General features: G+C 37.1%; 1 protein-coding gene across 1 annotated transcript in view; it reads left to right on the forward strand.

Moving 5' to 3' along the window:
* Positions 1-18,681, forward strand: part of DYRK1A (dual specificity tyrosine phosphorylation regulated kinase 1A) — an 85,810-nt gene that overhangs the window by 55,575 nt on the left and 11,554 nt on the right. Inside the window, exons 3-5 of the mRNA XM_072846629.1 lie at positions 6,924-7,126; positions 16,827-16,919; positions 17,792-17,980. Coding sequence (XP_072702730.1) covers positions 6,924-7,126; positions 16,827-16,919; positions 17,792-17,980 — 485 coding nt within the window. The remainder of the gene's footprint in view (positions 1-6,923; positions 7,127-16,826; positions 16,920-17,791; positions 17,981-18,681) is intronic.

Raw genomic sequence — 18,681 nt, forward strand, 5'->3', positions numbered from 1 at the left:
AAAACATTTAGGGTCAAAGCAATGATCTTTATAGGGAAAAATGTCGAAGAACAGGAAGAAAAGTCCTAGCAATGCCAAGAGAATGAAAGAAGATGAGTTGTGCAGAGGAGAAAGTTTCATACTTCAAAATTAGATGACCCCACAGTCCAGGATAAACCCCCAAGGAGTATTGCCACTGATTCCAATTTAGTTCTGCGTTATTTCTGCCAGTTAAATGGTATTGTGCCATATTTTACTGGTCTTTAATTTATGGATCCAGTAAGAAATTCTGCACCTTCTTTGAGCTGAGTTGAATAAAGAGGTGGGAAAACGGGGACAGTGGCATTATTAGGAAACAGCCAAAGCATTCTGCGGAAGTGGTAATCACTGCCTGGAAGCCAGATGCAGAGGACTTAGGTACAGAAGGGGCTATGAAGTTGTTACAATTTTAAAAGGAATCAGTTACCCAGATAGCACGCTAGTGGCAAGTTCTCAAACGTGGGGAATGACTACATTTGAACTTTTAAAAGTATGAAATAGAACGCTGGTGTGACTTTCACTGTTTTTACCTGCTTTATCTTGCACAACAGTCAATAGACAGTGAAGTATTTTTAAGGCTGTTGCAAAGGTTATGTTATCAAGTAGAGAACTCTGTCTCCTGGTGTGATGAAATCAAGATCAGCTGCTGCACTGGAAGATGCTTTTGTCAGTCTTGAAGGCAAGCTTGTGTAACTCAGGGTCAGAAGTGTTACAGTGGTCTTTTTTTGGTTTTAATTTTTAATTGTGAGGTAAGTAGGTATGAAGAAATATTAAGGAAATGTCATTTCTTTTAATGTTCTAATGATTTTAATGTCTGAGTTTGTCTCCTTTTTTTATCCTCGACTAAGAGTATACCTAAATAGAATACTTTGGTAGAACTGTGACAGAGGGACAAAGAGAGATACATATGTTGAGAAGCAGAGTATCTATTTAATGAGTTGGGTGACAGAAATGCAAAGAAACTTTCTAATTGCCATGGGGACTTTCAGATGCAGTCCCACATGACAGAGGAGCTGATCCAACAACTCTTTGATTCAAAGAGAAAAATCTTGTCACTTACTTTGTGCTGACATTTGTGGCACAGAATCACAGAACCGTTGAGGCTGGAAGGCACCTCTGGAGGTCAGCTGGTCCAACCTCCCCCTGCTCAAGCAGGGCTGCTTAGAGCTGGTTGCCCAGGACCATGCCGAGTTGGGTTTTGAGTATCTCCCAGGACATGTTATCCACAGCTTCTCTGGGCAAGCTGTGTCAGTTGCTCAGTCAGTGACTGTGGGAAAGGCTGTAGCATGGCTTACAATTTGATTAGACATCAGTCAGTCTTGTCCAGAGAATAGACTTTACAATGGCCCAGCCGTAGGAAAAACTTCATGTGAAATTTTAATATTCTTAGATACCAAATTTAAATGACCACAATACACAAATTTTTTCAGAAACAGTGATCCACTCTTTGGGTGGCACACTGTCACCTGCAGCTCTTTACAGTCAACTGGTGCATATTTGTGCCTTGTTTTGTGGTGAAAGGAGAAGGCCAGCAATGTGTTGCACCACTTGGTTACCTTATGATACTTTTTTTGGGAGGAGGTAATGTTTAAATGAGTTATGTAGACTGATGTCAAAATGGCAATAACAATCTAAAATGGATGAGGTAGGAAATTGAATTTTGAAACTGCATTGAGTTTTAAAAAATCTATGCAAAATTGTACCAAAAATTTTCCTATATTGAACCAACTGTAGTTCATTTATAGACTGTTCAGTAATGACCATCTCAAGTATTTTTCTACTTTGAGTTAATAATTTCTTTGATACTTGGAAGAGTGATTTAAAACAAACCTATTTTGAATGAGAGAAGTATTTCCCATTCTCACCAGATAAAGAAATACATTCTTGAACATATGCTCTTCCACTGTGTTAAGATGATGCTTTAAAGAAATAAACCCTACCTTCTTCCATATGATAGGGCAATACATTTTTGCAATATCTGTATTTTTCAGATAGTTCTGACTTATGAACCTCTTTTGAGGTTATAATTTAAGTTTTTTCTAGCATCACATTTATGCTGTTGGTCCCCTTTTAAACATTTTCTTCTGGTGATAGTTACAGTGGTTTGCTGGTACAATAGCGTAGCATTTTATTAATGCTCACTTCTTCCTCACTTGTTTGTGAGAGTGAATTTACAAAAGTCAAGAAGTTACTTTTGTTATCATTTATCTTTTGCTTATATTATGATGTATGGAACGTCACTAATGAAATAGTGCTCTGAACAGCTTCACTTGAAAAGAGCTGTTGCATTCATGACAATAGGAGAAAAGGGACATACACTCTCAAGGCTGAAATAAGGGATGCCTTCTGTAGCTGGACCTTCTTTATGGCAAGTTCTGATCTAATCTCATCACAGGCAAATGTTTGTTGTCAACTGTAAAAACGTAAACTGTGAACATAAATAAAACTGAATTTTTGTGCCATTCCCTGAACTAACACGTTAGGTAAGGCCCATTCGTAAGATAATTCTACCCACTCCCAGTTTGTAATATGTTCCCTTAATGTACTTCATGCATAGAGATCTTGGTGTACTTTTTGTTTTCTGTCACTTTGTTTCCTTCCCAAGGTGCTTCACAACATGTAATCATTTGAACTTATGTGGTTAGAAAGGAAGATTGATGATTGACTAGACCTTGTCCCTTAGATATTTCTATCCTGTAAAAGTTACAGATGTGGTGTGGTAACGAGCTCCTGTGGATTTTAGTACTCCCATGGTGGTCAGTAGATCACTTACTTTTTGAATGTCTAGAGCTCTCCAAATGAACTTCAGCCACCAGGGGTTTTGTGAACCTCAGTTAATGGATGTACACAAATGTTCCTATTTCTATAGCTGACTGACTCCTCAGCCTAAAACTAAAGGAGGTCAAGATTGCTATTCTAGCCAATTCTTCTTTCTCCCCTCATTTCTTCCTAACATGTCATTAGGTGTTTCTTGGCTCATAGTAGTAAGTTATGAGTGTTCTCTTGGGATTAGGTGTACTGGGGTAGGATTGCAGGTATCATGGAACAAAGTCTGAAATGTGGCAAGGGCAGGTATTTCATCAGGGACCATATCCTTAACATTACTTGTTTTTGTTGATAGCTAAGACTGCTTTCAGCAAGAGAAGTCTGTGAACTTGTGTGTTTCCATTTCAGTGACAGTAAGAAATCGTAAAGATGAAAATTACATGGTTACTGATCTTTTAGAGCCTGTAGTTACAGTTCTTCAACTTTTGACCCAGGTAGTTCTTGCTTATTGCTAACATGGTTAAGGGTTGATACCACCATCTTCACAGAGTCTATTAAAATGCCTTTCTATTTGGTATAAGAACACATGGCATGAGCTAGCCAATTTCCATCCATCTACTTATAACAGACTTCAGGTCATGAGACTCTAGTCAGGCTCTTGTGTTTAATAATGTGCCTTTTTCTGAGATTCAGTACTGCTCCATGAAATCGGTTTATGTTTCTACCAAAGAACAATGGTTTATAAAAAGCTTCTTATTGGATACAATTTTTATTCATTTATGTTAACATCATAGGTTGTGTATGACTTACCTCCAAACAAATAGGTAAATGCTTGTTAATCACAAATATTGACTCTTCAAAAAAATTTTAAATTGAACAAATAAAAGAAGTTACTTGTCAAACTGTGGTTCTTAGAGAAACTTACTTTGTGATTCTGCAGTCCAGTCTCCTTGTTATAATTATGAAGCTCTCTTTTCTGGGGCTTTACTGTTGACTTAACTGAGTTGGTCCAACTGACAGTCATCAGTTTGGAAGACCAGGAAGGCTACAGCCTCATTGTCCTGCTAGCGGACTCAGAAAGGGTGTGCAAGCGTCAAAAGTTTAAAGCTGAAGTGAAACATCAGTATTATGATTGTTCTTTTGTGGGATGATTATACTTCTAATCCTTTTCTACTTTTCTTCTTTTTTTAAAAGAAGGTGTGCAGTGCAGTATTCAGTTTATCCTCAGATTTGTTGTGATCTTTTGAGTGAGTATCAGAAGATACTATGAAGTCATGTAAATGAGGACTCCATGCTACCGGGATTTTTGTGTGTATATATCCTGAGCTTTCTGCTTTTTTAGGGACACGTGCAAGTGCAGAAAGTTTTAAAATAAAATTCGTTTTTATTAAGTTATCTAATTTGCTAGATATCTAGTATGCGATTGGGAAACTGTGGCCTGGGGTAAAAAGGTACAAGAAGTAAAACTTTTAAAGTAATTGGCTCTACAATTTAGAATTAATGGCAGTTTTTTACTATCTGATTTAAATATTGTTTTGACTTTTAATTCAGTCACCATGATGTTGCTAAGTGAGATTTTTTTTTTTCAGGTTAAGCAGAAAATCAGCAGAAATAAAGAGCAGAAAGTAGACAAACCAAATAATGTCTTACATGTGTTCACCCATTGTTACAGGAGTGTACAGTATATCTTGAAAAGTAAATGTATGCTAAATTTACCAAGTTGTATAAGTAGAAGATTAACTCTGATTCTCTAGTAAAAATGGAGTTTAGAAATTAAGAAAATACAGTAGTGAGGAAAAAAATATTTATATTCAGTTTTTACATGATCTAAGTGACAGATGCATTAATATATAAAGGAACCATGATATTTTGAGAGAGATCAGCTGATGCATTAGAATCTTTGCATATATTTTGCCCCTGTATTTAAATGTGAACTTGTGACGTTCATAATACATAATTTTAAATTTAAAAAAGAAGGTGACAATCTATTGCCCAATTCATAGGTGAACATAAGATGTTACTTGGAACGAAAACAGAAAAACATGCAGGTATTTTAAAAAGTTTACAGTCAGATATTTAACTAATATTTTCACTGTATCTTTAAATGTTGGACGACAGTTCCACTTTCAGAGCTTACTAGGATCTGTATTTGTGTTAAAAATCACAAAGCAGGTTTTAATGGACGTTTTACAGAAGAGTTAGAGTAATTTTCTGTGCAGTGTTAAGTTGACTTAGCTTATAATGGGTTTAGGTCAGGAATTTCTTTATTTTATTTCCATTTGTAAGGTCATCTTGATACTTTATCATGTTACCAGAGGCACCGTAATGCACACAAAAAAAGTTTTCATATATCATAGCTATTTCGTGAAGGTTTGGGGTTTTTTTTGGTTTGTTTTTATTTTTTTAAAGTAAAATTCTTGAAGATTTAATGAAACATTGTGAAAATATGTGGGTGCTTGTGGGCGACCAGTTCATTTTCTGGAGCAGTTTGTTCTGTTAGTCTTTTAGTAGTACTGAATTGTAACACTGGAGAAAAAGACTAGTGGTCTGTCAGTGGGTATTTCACTGCACAATTTTACTTCACCCCTTTTAAAGAAACAGTGATTATACTATATATAGGCTTTCTTATTTATACCTGTTTGAATATTATCTTGACTTTTTTATTGAATATATTTTTCTAAAATGATCTTAATGTAAAATGGTCTTTGATTTTATCCCATGCGGTTCTTCTACTGCCCTGATAGGTGCTCAGTCAATGATGTAGTATCATTTTCAATATTTTATTTTTTTCTTAACCTATAATTGGTGGTGAATTGAGCAGTCAGTTATTTTTAAGAAAGTCAAATTGATGGGCAGTGTTCATCCACTGTTTTCTACTGATCGGATTTTCTTGCAAGGTTTTGATTGTAAAGGAAATGGGGATTTCCCTTGCTGGCTAAGGTGCTTGATTATTTCATATCTTGTTTCTAAATTCAATCTTTATCAATAATTGTGCTTCCAGATTTCAGCTTCTGATTCCACATGTATTCCTTCAGCGGCAATGTTGGCTTCAGTGTGCCTGGCTGCTTGTCCCATCCTGCTCTGTCTCTTATGTTGTGCCAACATGGCATTAATTTAGAGAATTTTCCTCCTCTGGTGTAGTCAGCAAAAAGCAAAAGGATGGATGTTAAATGTGGAACATGCTAAACTTTCATTAGCAAACAAAGAAAACCAAATTGTACTTTAATTTGTCCTCCGCTGTTAGAGGACAGTGAAGATACAAGTAGACTATGAACCAATTAAATACCATCTGATGGGTGTCTGAAATGAGTTGAGAGGTGTGGGATCTGTCCTGGTTAGAGGCAGATTCTGTGCCTGTGGAATTTGGCATTTTTCATGATTTTTATGGAATCTAGTACTTTGGCCATACGCTTTGCCATTCTTCTGCAACTTGACACCAAGTCTTTTGTTTGTCTCTTGCTTTGTAGTTGCTTTGCAGTTGCTTCTTGAGGTCTGATTTCACCTTCCCAAAAAGGAATTAATTCAAGTTACAGTGCTTGCTACCTATAGCTTGATGAAACTCAGCAGTAGGAGTCAGGAAGCTGAGTTGAAGTACCGTGTGTGTTGGAAGAAGGGCGGAAGTTAAAAATGTAGGCTAGTGAGCCTAAGCAGTTTGTAGGAAGGCATAAACATTGAGGCCAGGGAAGATGAGCTGCTGAGGCTGGACAGTAGCTTTTCTTTTCTTTTGGTACAGTCAGTTCAGAAAGTTGCTGTGAGGAACCTTGAAAGGCAGAACTTGTGTGTTTTTCTGGCTTTCATGGAATCAATACACAAAATTCCTATGTTTGAAAATAACCCCGGTCAAATTCCAATTGAGTTATGACACATAGGTGAAGATGTTAGAAAAGGGATGTTAAGGATAAATAGGAATAAACGATTAATGAATGATTTGTCACAATATGAAATGGGAGGAAGCACTTCAGCTAAGTCATCTTTACATCAGGATGATTTCTGAGTTCATTGTGTATGAAAACTCTTGTGTATATTAAAACGGTGAAACTACTAGTGTTTATAAGCTCTGTAAGGTAGGAGACGGAGGCTAACTGAGGTAAATATTTTCAAGCCATTAACTGCATTAAAAACTCACATTGTCTTTGCAGGAGGAGAGACTTCAGCATGCAAACCTTCATCTGTTCGGCTTGCACCATCTTTTTCATTCCATGCTGCTGGCCTTCAGATGGCTGGACAGATGTCCCATTCGCATCAGCAGTACAGTGATCGTCGGCAGCAGAACATAAATGACCAACAGGTTTCTGCCTTATATGCTGACCAGATTCAGCAACCTGTAACATTAACAAGCCAGGTAAGTGATAACAAAAAGGTCATTTTAGATGTAATAAGTCTTTCTCTAAATATATTATACACCCATAAATTACAGGATCAGGGTATATGTTTTTGCAGGTTGGTGTTTGTTGTTTTTTTTTTTTTTTTTTTTTTTTTTTAAACTAGTTAACTCCTGACTCTTCAAGGACAGGTGGATGAATAAGTTTTTGGAAGTTGTTTTTAAACATCTGGTACATATTTATTGTGATTATTCTACTTCTGACATTTTTTGAGATGAGAGGGGCGAAAGATTGTCCAAGTGGAGAGTTGGAAAGAGAGTTTAATAATAGTTTGTTTCTTTTTTTTTTTAGGGCTGTTTGATGTTAGAATGTCATTGCTTTATTACTTGTTCTAATGGGCAGTGTTTTAATGCAGAGTCACTAGTTAGTTATTTGGAATAGCGAGGTTTGCACAAAAGACATTTTATTAAGGAAGATACGCTTTTTTTTTTTTTGACAAAAAGGCAAAATCTAAAGCTATGCTACCATTGGGGTTTTACTACTAGTAGTTTACTACCTGCTATTGCAAGGAGGTAAAACGAACACAGGGATTATGATGATTATGAATGCTTTTGGGCTGTAAAGATGAGTGTTTCTTCCTTACTGCTTTTGAGTTGCTAGAACTGCTGCAGTAGCTTCCGAACTAATAGTGCTAGGTTGGTAGCCACAAGAGCTGGTATTGCTCTGTGTGTAAGAGATAATTCTGTTGCTTTCTTAAAAATGTCATGGCCCAGTTGTGGAGACATGAACACAGATAGGTTTCAAAGCTTAAAATCCAGAAGTCTGTAAGTCAGAGCTTCAAAATTTGGTGCAGGCTGATCAGGCATGTTCCTCTTAAAGAGGATCGAGAGTGAAGCCTTTTGCTGCTATCAGATTCAGGTCTGTTCTTGGGTTCAAGATGGCTTTGGTAGAAAAATCTACAGTACAATCAAGACATGTTCTGTTGGTATTACTCTGTAGGAACACACATGCAGAAAGAGGGAAGGATTAGAGAGGATGAGAATGGCCAAACTAAGTGCCAGGATATTTGATAGTAGGATTTGGAGATCTGTAATGACTAGGGCTCTGTGAAGAATGGCAGAGTGAATGGAGCTGGCAAAGGATGTTTTTACTTCCATGAGAGCCGCTCAGTAGGAAGAGTAAATCTGCTCATATATAATAGTCTTTAGTTTGAGAAATCTACAAAGGTATCTTATGTGACTTTTTTTGGATTAAAGGTCCCCCCAAACCTCCACAATGAGATTAGTCTGCCAATTAAGAAAAGTTGCTGTGTTCCGTAAACCTCTCAAGGTACTCATCTAAGCATTACAATCTGGCATCACATTTGTGACCTTTAGTGTACATTAGTGCTTAGTTGTTCATGTTTTCAAACCAAAAAGCAAAATCAAGGAACTTCAGGATGTATCACCATCTGTTGCTGTTTGTGGTCACAATGGCTTTAAAATGGTAGCTGAATAATAAAAAGCTGAAGAATAGTTTTCAGAGAATAGCAAAGAATTGTTGACCAAAGAATGCAGCCCACTGAGATGAGGATGTAAATGTAGGGAAAAAGCTGTGGTTGGCTCCGGGAAGTTATCTGTATGAAGAAATAATCAGCTGGCCACCTTGATAATGGCAATCCAGCTGTCTTTGCACCACTAACACTATTTTACAGAATCAATGTTTTTATTTTTTGAGTTCCATCTTGTTTTTTCTGCATTGTAGCTTCTGTCTCCCAATTTTACTGTAATTGTGTTGTTGAAGTCTTGATAGTCCTCTGCCTAAGCAGCTCAGAATTGTTACTCCTTTATCCTTTGTGAGCTGCTTTCAGCACCCTTGACAGTGATGGCAGCTTTCTGGAGTCTTCTGACTACTTGCCTTTCGTGACTCTTTCCTCCTTTGAGTTCTTGTGCTTCTCCCATCAATAAGTCCCATAAAGAGTTCTCCTCAGCACATTCCAGGTTGTTATGGAGGTTCTATATGAGCCTCTGTTGGGGGGGGTCTCAATGGCTTTTTGCCTTGCACTGCACTTCTGGTTAATCTTATCTGCAAAACCAAATCCAGCTAACATCTTTATGCTGGTGAGTGAAATCGTCTGCTCTAGACAGTCTCTCTGTGCAAAAAAATTTTCTTGTTCTTTCTCTTTCAATAACCCTTTTGTCAGCTGTAGTTCATCTTGATTAAAACGTAAATATAACTCTTTTTTTCTTCTTATAAAAGCCATGACTCTTTATTGTTGAAGGCTTTGTGCTGTCTTGCGTTTCTCCATTGCTGTGGACTACCATCTTGCCTTTTGCTCCAGATGTAATCTGCGTACCGTCTACGTTTTCATGCCTAAATGATACATACATCTTACAGATTCTTTCCTTACAACATTTCTACAGGAATCCTTTTTATGCGAAGTATTGCCTTGAATATGCTGCAACTTGTTTCTCTCTGTCCTTAATAAAAGCAGTTCTGTCCTGTATATGTCAATTCTGAAAAACTCTTGCAGGGATCATTTTCTGAACCGTCCTTGTGTGGTTGTTTCATTCCTCTTTTGGAATCCCACCAGTAGTTCTTTCTGTTGTTGTGTGCTTGTCTGTTTTTAAAGCTTGTAACACCAGACTAACCTTTTAGTAACAGCAAATGCTCTTCAGTCACAGAAGGTGACGTACTTCTATGTTTTCAAGTACGTATCGTTAAGAAGATCATGTTTTTAACTTGGGCAGCAAAAAGGATAGGCTGGATGTCTGTTTCTTTTTTAGAAGGCTTGATAGATTGATCTAATAGCCATAAAAAATAGGAGGAAGAGAAAGGTGACTTTCGGCAGGTACAAGAAGTGTAATTCTTAAAGGGTAGATCCTTTTAATGCAGTGTCTTGCATTCAGTCAGACAGACAAGAAGTTATGTCTCTGAGCTTCAGCTCCCCAGAATTCCTTAATGCAACAGTAGTCGGGAGCAGCCTAGACCATTGGGTCAGCTTTGGTGCCACCGGTTTCAGCAGCCTACAAGTAGCCCATCTGGGTGCAAGCGTCCAACAGCTGATTAACAGCGAGTTGCCAGCCCCTTTGCTCCAGAGAGTGCCCCCATTACCTTGTTGATTCAGTAGCCAGATGGGTCAATGAAGCAGGACTCTCCCAAGGCCGGCGGTGGTTGTGCCGGGACCACCAAGCACAATTCTTTCCCGAGCTCCAGCCACCATCTGCTGGCCAGAGTGCCGCACTGCATGGCCAGCCTTACTGCCAGGCAGAGCTCTGCCTAGCCTCCCTGAAATATTCCATCGTTTCAGTAGACTCGCTTCTGCTAAATAATTTGCAGAACAGCTTAGCATATATTTGAGTGAATCTTTCGTTGACAGAATCGAGAATACCAGTGCTTACAAAGGTTACTTTCTTGATTGCTGCGTTCACTGAACTTTGTAAACATAGTATTCTGTCCAAATCCAGACAAAATTGAGTTGCTTGAAAATAAAACCCAGGATGAAGTCTCAGCTTTTGGGATGCTGAAGTTTTATAGAAATAATAGATAGTAAGTACTTCCTCTCTGAAAGTAAATTTCTTCAGGCTGCAGCAAGATACATAAGGATACTGCTTGTCAGTTGCTAAGAGTAGCTGTTAAGTTTTAGCATGTAGAACAGCAGCATTTTCTGTAAACAATGTCATTTTGATAAACAGGAAAGGTGATCTGCCTTATTACGTTTTTTCAGGTTATTTTTGTCTTTCTTTTTACTGAGGACTGACTCCTTTTTTGGAGGAGCACTGTCTTGTTCAAGTTCCTGTAATGATTTTCATTCATAACCAAATAATGGGGAAGCTAGGCCTTGAATGTTAATTTATTGTTTTTATTCCCGCTTTGTCCTGCTTGTTTTTTGATTTGTAATGGCTTGCAGACCATATTCTGGTATTTTATTAATAATTTGCAGTTGCAGATTAAAGGTTAGGAAACAGTAATGACAATTTATATTTAAGTTATATAAATTATGTGTATTTATATTATACGTTACCCTTAAAATATTATTTACATAATCTTCTCTTGCACCTATTGCTTTATGGCTATGGTGGCCAAAATTTACTCATCTCATCATTTGCAAGGAACAAATAACAGGAAGATAGTTCAAAGCCAACCACATTGCTTTGTTTTTCACTTATTTATGAGGTTTTAAATTACAGCTAAAAACTTCCAGCTCTGTCCTTTTTTATTTTTTTTTCTTCAGTAGTTAGGCTTAAGGCTTTTGTTTCCCGAAAACTGCTGGATTGTAAAGGTTTCCTTTAAATCTGTGATTCACCAAGTACCAGGCCTGCTGGCAGGATGGGGTCCTGCTCTTGGTTGTATGGTCTTACCTCTCTGATGAGTGCCAGAACCAGCTTCAGGAAGGCAGCAAGAGCGTGTGGCCTAGAGTCAATAGAAGAGATGAGATCTGTGGGACCTTTCTCCTTTAGCAGTAACAAACAGCAATATCTCTTTGTCCAGTTTCAACCAGTTGCATCTTGAGAGTTCAGCGTAGCCTGATGTGAATATAAGATAAGAGCTTAAAAGTTTTCACAACTTCAAACAAGCATTTCTTTGTGCTGTGCTAATGTTTATCTTCATCATGGATACTCAGATTGCCTGAAACTTTTTTCAGTTAAGTACAAAAGACTGGAAAATTGATTTATCTGATAAAGAAGTTGAGGTGAGGTTCCTGGGCACATTTTGGTAACAAATTCCAACAGTTCAGCTTTCATGAAGCACCTGAAATTCAAAGGTCAGGCTGACTGCTAAACATCTTTCTCTCTATATGTGTCTAAGATCACTTATCACCTGCAAAATTCTAGGTTTTACTGACCAGATATTGGCCAGAGATTTTATTGATTGCAACTAGATCATTGCAAAGTTAATGTCTTCTAGCAGGCAGTAGCAAATCCTTAGTTCAGTTACTTCAGCTACCTAATCAACAACATTATTATTAGTGATGGTCAGACTTCACCAGACTCTGTCATGAATGTGAGCATGCAATTCATTTCAGTAAAAGCATTTCTCTCACTTTCCATCTATCTCGGACATTTTTTAGAAAAATATGTTTATGTTCCAATAACAAGAATTTCGAGTGGGGTTTTTCATTCCCTTTCTCTTGCTCCCCCTGCTCCCCACTGCTGTTTTTTAAAATGGTTGGGCTGAATCAGGCAGGATAAAATCTTGGCAGATGACCCCTCTTTCCTTGCTGGTTTTATTTATTTAATTAACTTTAAACTTACTGTTTCTTACTATTACTTTTATTCAGCAACCTTATTTATTTGGGGAAGGAAGCCAGAATAGGAGGGAAATACTCACAGAACACAAGTCAATTATTAAAGTAATAGGACTGAAATTCTCTCCCTACCTGCATACAGTTCTGGCTCCGAGTACAGTCAGTTTGAAGAATAGTCTTGGTTTTCTCTTGTTTTGTTCTCTGGCACATAGGGTTTTTTCTCTTAGGTAATTTCTCTAAAAATCTGAAGTTTGCTTTATATTATGGGGAAGTGTTACTGTGGCTTTTGGTTACAGCAGTTAAACATCTGTTTTGTTGACCCTCTGGAAACACTATCTATTATGTGGCTGCCCACCACGGTATGGGATTAACGTTGACTTCCTGTCCTATATTATTGTGATGCAAGAAGGGTTTTGAATAACAAGTGGCGTAGGAGATGAGACTGGTCCATTCAGTTCTTTAATATGGGAGTCTATTAAATAGGTCATTACAATTGGAATTCTTGCTAAAAGTTACCCTTATAATATAAAATCTTCATTATTTATTCTGTTTGTAAAATGGAACATATACTATAGGCAAGCAGAATTTATTTTTTTTTCTTTCTTTCTTTTTAAATGAATGTGGATGGTGATGGATCTTTCTTTTTTAAAAAACATCTGAATTAAAGCATTCCGTTAACAGAATATATATATCTGCTCAGAATTTCCCATAATCAAAATAAAATGCATTTAATAAGGAACAGTGCCATCTGTTTTTTAGATAACAAAGCATATGTCCAAAGAGAGAGAAATACGTTGTCTCTTCTTTCATTCATTAAACCTCAAAGACTATGCTAGTTAAAATAACATACCTGCATTAAAAGTCATAGTTTCCTTAAAACATGGTTTGTTTCAAATGTGTCAAGTACACATATGTGGGGTCCTGGTTGCCTTTTTTTGTGTTTATTTGATTCTTCATTGTTTAGACTAGTTACAGGTTGCTTCTCAGCACTGTGCCATGTGTGTTTAGTTAATAGATAAGAAAATCAAATTTCAGTTCCTTACTTGCAATTTTCATCATGGTACCATCCCAGGTGGCTATACTGTTTCCATTGAAGCGTGAGTGTGGACCAGTCAGAATGTGATGGGTGTTTACTGACATATATAATTGTAATTAAAGTAGTTTCTTGTCTCTCAGTCTTGAAATACAAGCATCTCTTTCATCTCTTTTGATTTGTGTTCTATCTTTAGGAAGATCTGAGGTTGCAGTGTTGCTATCTGGCCACCAGATAGAGACTGAAGCTTGTGCAATAGGATTTTTCTTTCCTTTTTCTTCCCCCCCCCCCGCTTCCTTTTGTGGTTGAACATTCTTTGAAGCCAAGAGGGAAATCAGTATTACCCCAATGATAAAGAATTTGAGAGTGTTACTGTATAAAATGGATGATGACCACTTTTTTCCATAGTCTTCCATCATCAGGAAGAAGGGAGCAAGAGTCTCCAGAAGGATCTTGGAAAAGGAAGAGAATGTTACAAATTTTGCAGTATAACAGGGGAAGGAAGAGAAGGTCAATTCTTTCTCCTCTCCCACCCAAAGCTGTATGAACCCAGGGTAGCAAAATAGTACCTGTTAAAAAGTTCATACAGGTTAAAGTGCGTCCTCAGAAATGTGTGACTGTCTAAATGCACAATTAAAAGCACAATTTTCAAATAAGGTACTGGCTGCAAACAACGTAGGGGTAGCCTGCAGAATTTTAATTATTTATGATTAGGGAACAGCAACAAATTCCCCCCCCCCGCTTATTTCAGAGTTGAAATTAGAAGATTTTTTTTTTTAAGTAAGCAAGCAAATTTGACTTATAAATCAGAAAATAAACATGAATACTTGTCCTACAAATTCCCTTTCCAAATTAGAGCAACCTTATGTCCGAATAGTTGAGCTGAACTATGGAGTTCTTCCACACTGAGACTCTTTCCTCAAAACCCTGTGCTGGTCATGTCAGCATAGGACAGAGACTGGTCCTTGCCAGTATTCGTGCACTGCAGTATGGTTTCTTTTACCAGCAAAATCTACCAGTGTTCCTGTGTTCCAATAATCTATTTAAGTCAGATTAAGAAATCTAAAGGAAATGCTTGCATTTGAAGAGCCTGTAACAGTGACAGTTGGGATTGGGACTAGATGCCATTTAGTTGTTTAACAGTGCTGTGGGAGAGAACCAAAAGATATCATATTTAGGTGCGATATGTTTAATGGCTCACATTTGTTTGACAGATGAAAGGAAGAAACAAAAATGTTTTGTAAATGTCAACTAGTTTGTTTAGGAAACGTTAAAACAGACTTTCCTGATGTTTACAAAATAGTTGTGCTTGTAATAAAAAAGAATTAAGGAATTAATTTGGTAAAACTGCTTAAGGGAAATTGATGGTAGTGGGCATATCCAAAAGTGAATTGACTGGAACAAACACCTAGGGCATGACTTGCTTAAAATTCCCTGAGGGAAGTTTAACTGTATCGTATTGTCTCTGAGGAACATTCCCGAATCAAAAAGACCGCAAGTTAGCAGTCTTGCAGGGGTGTAAAAATGTTATGTGGGTGTATTTGGAGTGGTGTGCATCAAAACTTTGAATTGCCGTTTCTTGGGAGCCTTCAGCTCCACTGAATTTTGTGCCTGTTGGGAGTCCCAGCCTCACGCAGATGCAGTAAGCTTACTGGAAGTGTCTTGCCTTCCCCCCCTCTCTTTAGCTCTCTCGCTTGTTCACGCTCTGTTTTGCTCTTTCGCTCTTGCTTGCGCTCTCTTTTTTTACCCCCGTGCAGTCTGCGCATCCACTGGAGGAGAGCCTGAGCTTAGCTTTCTCATATGGTTGCTTGGGTACCTGAGTTCAGGTCCAATTTCAGAAGCACAAACTCTCTTTTTCGCTTCTGTTTGTGAAGACTTTTTTGGGTCACTTCAACATGATTTTTTTTATTTGGCCATTGAGCAAAACAAATAAGCTATATGCACAGCCACCATTGTAAGTATTAAGTAATACCATAAAAGATAGAGGAACAGTTAACACTTTTCCAGTTCATTTATTAGTTCAGCAATTTTATATCAAAAAATCAGTTTCATTATTTTTGCTGACGGCTTATGCACTTTCCTCAGCTCTGCAGGAGGCTGCATATCAGTTTAGCTGTAATAGGAGGCAGCAGGTGAGATTAAGCACTTGGAAGTCGAGAGAGTTATGAGTGTGAGCATTTTTAATGGCATGAGATGAGATAATGGGAGATGAGAGTTGTAAGGCTGTGTGTGGTGGTGCTTGGTCACCTAACCCTCTTAACAATAAGAAAGTTGAAGAAGCTTTAACATACATGAAACAAGCTTTTCTCCAATGGAATTGCTTAAACTTGCCCTGTGGTTTTCTGTCATTGGGAAGAGAGGGAACAGAGAGAGGCAGGCTAGGGGACCAGTCACACCAACCTCACCACTCTCTCTCCTAGCTCCCCATCTGACACTCTCACTGGGTGAGACAGAGAAGTTGCCAGAACTGGTCTGGTGGTACAGTTGTGCTGTTAAGTAAGTGTCTGCTGAGCAGGTAGCCAGCTTTACTCAAATGAAATGGTTTGTGACTTAGTTTTTTCTGCCTTCTCTTTACTAGGGATACTACTCACCTCCAGCTTGCCACTTAGAATTTTATCTTTTCAGGAACTTTATCTTCTGAGATGTCAAACAAATCTTAAGGAGGAATAGAAGATGATTGGTAGATCCATAATTTACATGGCGTATGTGTGCAAAGAAAAAAAGAGGCACACAAAGAATTGTATCACACATAAGTCTTGTTTCTTCAGGAGACCAATTAGAAAAATGTCCTGCTGTTGAAGATGGTTTTGTTCTAAATGTAGTCAATTTTAGGAAACATAGATGAGGAACATAACTACCTTTTCAGGGACATTGTTTTAAAACTTTGAAAGTAGATATGGTGTTCATGTGCATGCTTTAGATTTCTTTAGATTTTAGATTTAGATTTAGGCCTGGATATTGCAAAGCATGGTAGATCTGAGGTTTTTTTATTTGGAATTTAATACAGTTTAAATGTGGGGAACTGCCACAGTTCTCCAGCAGTTATTACTGTTAACTTCCATTTGTGGTTTTAATGCAGCTATACATTAAATATGGTTACAGTTCATGTATCAGTCATGAGGTAGAGGAGTAATGTCAGCAAGAATCTCTGTTGTCAAAGGAGCTATATTTTTACCTGAGGGAAAAACTGTTTATTGCGATTAAGCCTGTTAGGCATAATGGGAGGAGAGGTAGGAATCTTGGGATTTGTTTTGTTTTGATTAATTAAATATATTAAAGTAACTTAACTGTTAATTTCTTTTGATTCCTATGTTTGTTTTTCTTTTTTTAATGTCAGCTTAAAGAAAAAAATGTTGCAATGAAATAACTAATTTCTGTGAGGAATATCACGATTTGATGTAGTAATTATATAATTAAAGTCCTAGCTTTTTTCCTAAGTTATGATATGGTCATATTACAGAGGCGGATGCCGCAAACTTTCCGTGATCCAGCCACTGCTCCGTTGAGGAAACTCTCCGTAGATTTGATCAAAACATATAAGCATATTAATGAGGTAATGGCTCCAGCTATCTTGTACTGTGCATCAATGTGAAGTTTTTGTTTACAATACATTATTAAGTATATTTTCTATGAATAATCTCATGAAGAGATAAGAAAAATCAAGCTTCCTTTCTGTTGTTCACATCTCATTTGAGATCATTGATGTCATGGTCCTGCTTTCTGTCCAGCACATACAAAATTTTTTATCCTGGAATTTATTTCCTGTTGTTTTATAAAGAAAAGTTGAGCTTTTCTGTTGCATGGTAAGGAAATACAAGTGGCACAAACACTCTTTTAGCTCATGCTATAAACCTTTATAAATGTGTCTAAGGACTTTTAAGGAAAATATTAAAGTGTTTTCCCTAAATTATTTAATTAAATATTATTGGCAAATGTAACATATAAAAATTATGTCGTTAATATAGGAAAGCATCAGTTAGTTTCTAACTCTTTGGCAATTATAGGCAATGTGAAGGGATTTCTGCAGTGATTACTGACTTCCTTGGAATTCTTCTTTTCCAGTCTTGTGGAAGGAGCAACTGATAACTCTTGTTTCCAGGCTACTTAGCATTTTTAATTTTGTTATGTGTATAGCATAATGTGATGTATCTTTTCTTTTTGCACTTATGAACTCTGTGGATCAGTGTTATTAGTACATTTATTTAGATCTGCTTTCTGAGTTTTTAAATTATTCATTAAGACTTTGCTTTGGTATAATAACTTGACTTCAAATAAAGTGGTAGCAGGAGGGGATTGTTTTTCCAGTAGTAGAAGTTGTATTTTAAAATCACAGGATTAGGTATGATGATTATAAAAGCTGATTCTATTCTTTATTGAACTGATGTTCTAAAAAGTGCTCTTAAACAACATACTTTTCACATTTAGGTTTACTATGCAAAAAAAAAAAGGCGGCATCAGCAGGGCCAAGGAGATGACTCCAGTCACAAAAAGGAGAGAAAAGTTTACAACGATGGCTATGATGATGACAACTATGACTATATTGTAAAAAATGGGGAGAAGTGGATGGATCGTTATGAAATTGACTCTTTAATAGGCAAAGGATCCTTTGGACAGGTAATGTGTATCAGCTGAGCAACCTATAATTCATGTGAATCATAATATGCATTTCACTTGAAGTGGTATTCCTGTTTCATTTTGAAATTAAACTCTTTTTTTCTTAATCCTATTACACTGAGTGCCTGCTCAAGACACTCGTGTTTTGTGCTGGTTCTTGTTACTACAGATAACGTTTGAATATGCTTCAGTATGTAGAACTGGTAAAGCAATTTGCAATGAGCAAATCCTCAGCCTTTTGCTATCGGTTCACATTTTTAGCTGTTTGGCTTGGGTTTTTAAATTAAAACAATAGTCTAGTGCTAGGGATTACCTATTACAAATGTTACTTAGTAACATTTGTTTTGACTGTTCGTAGCTGTAGCCAAGGCTTGAGAAAAAGGCTTGAGGGAGGATGAAGCTTTTCTTTTGTTGTTTTTGTTAATTTTTCTCAGATTTTGCCAGTCATTTTACAGTATTGTTTTTAATGATTTGATAATTGCATTTGGATATAATGCTTGCCTTAGTGAAGCCTCAGTGAAGCTCAGTGGAGCCTCAGTTCTATTTTGTGACATCACTGCAATAAACATCACATGATCAATTGTGGCTTTATTGTAGTATCAAGTAAGAGAAGACATTTTAGAAAAGAAATTCAACTGGAAAGAGCAGAAGTTCTAAAAATGTTGTCTCTGAATTCAGAAAGTGAAGATAGTTTAGAAAGT

Source organism: Ciconia boyciana, chromosome 1, assembly GCF_034638445.1.
Source record: "Ciconia boyciana chromosome 1, ASM3463844v1, whole genome shotgun sequence".
In the NCBI taxonomy this organism is placed as follows: Eukaryota; Metazoa; Chordata; class Aves; order Ciconiiformes; family Ciconiidae; genus Ciconia; species Ciconia boyciana.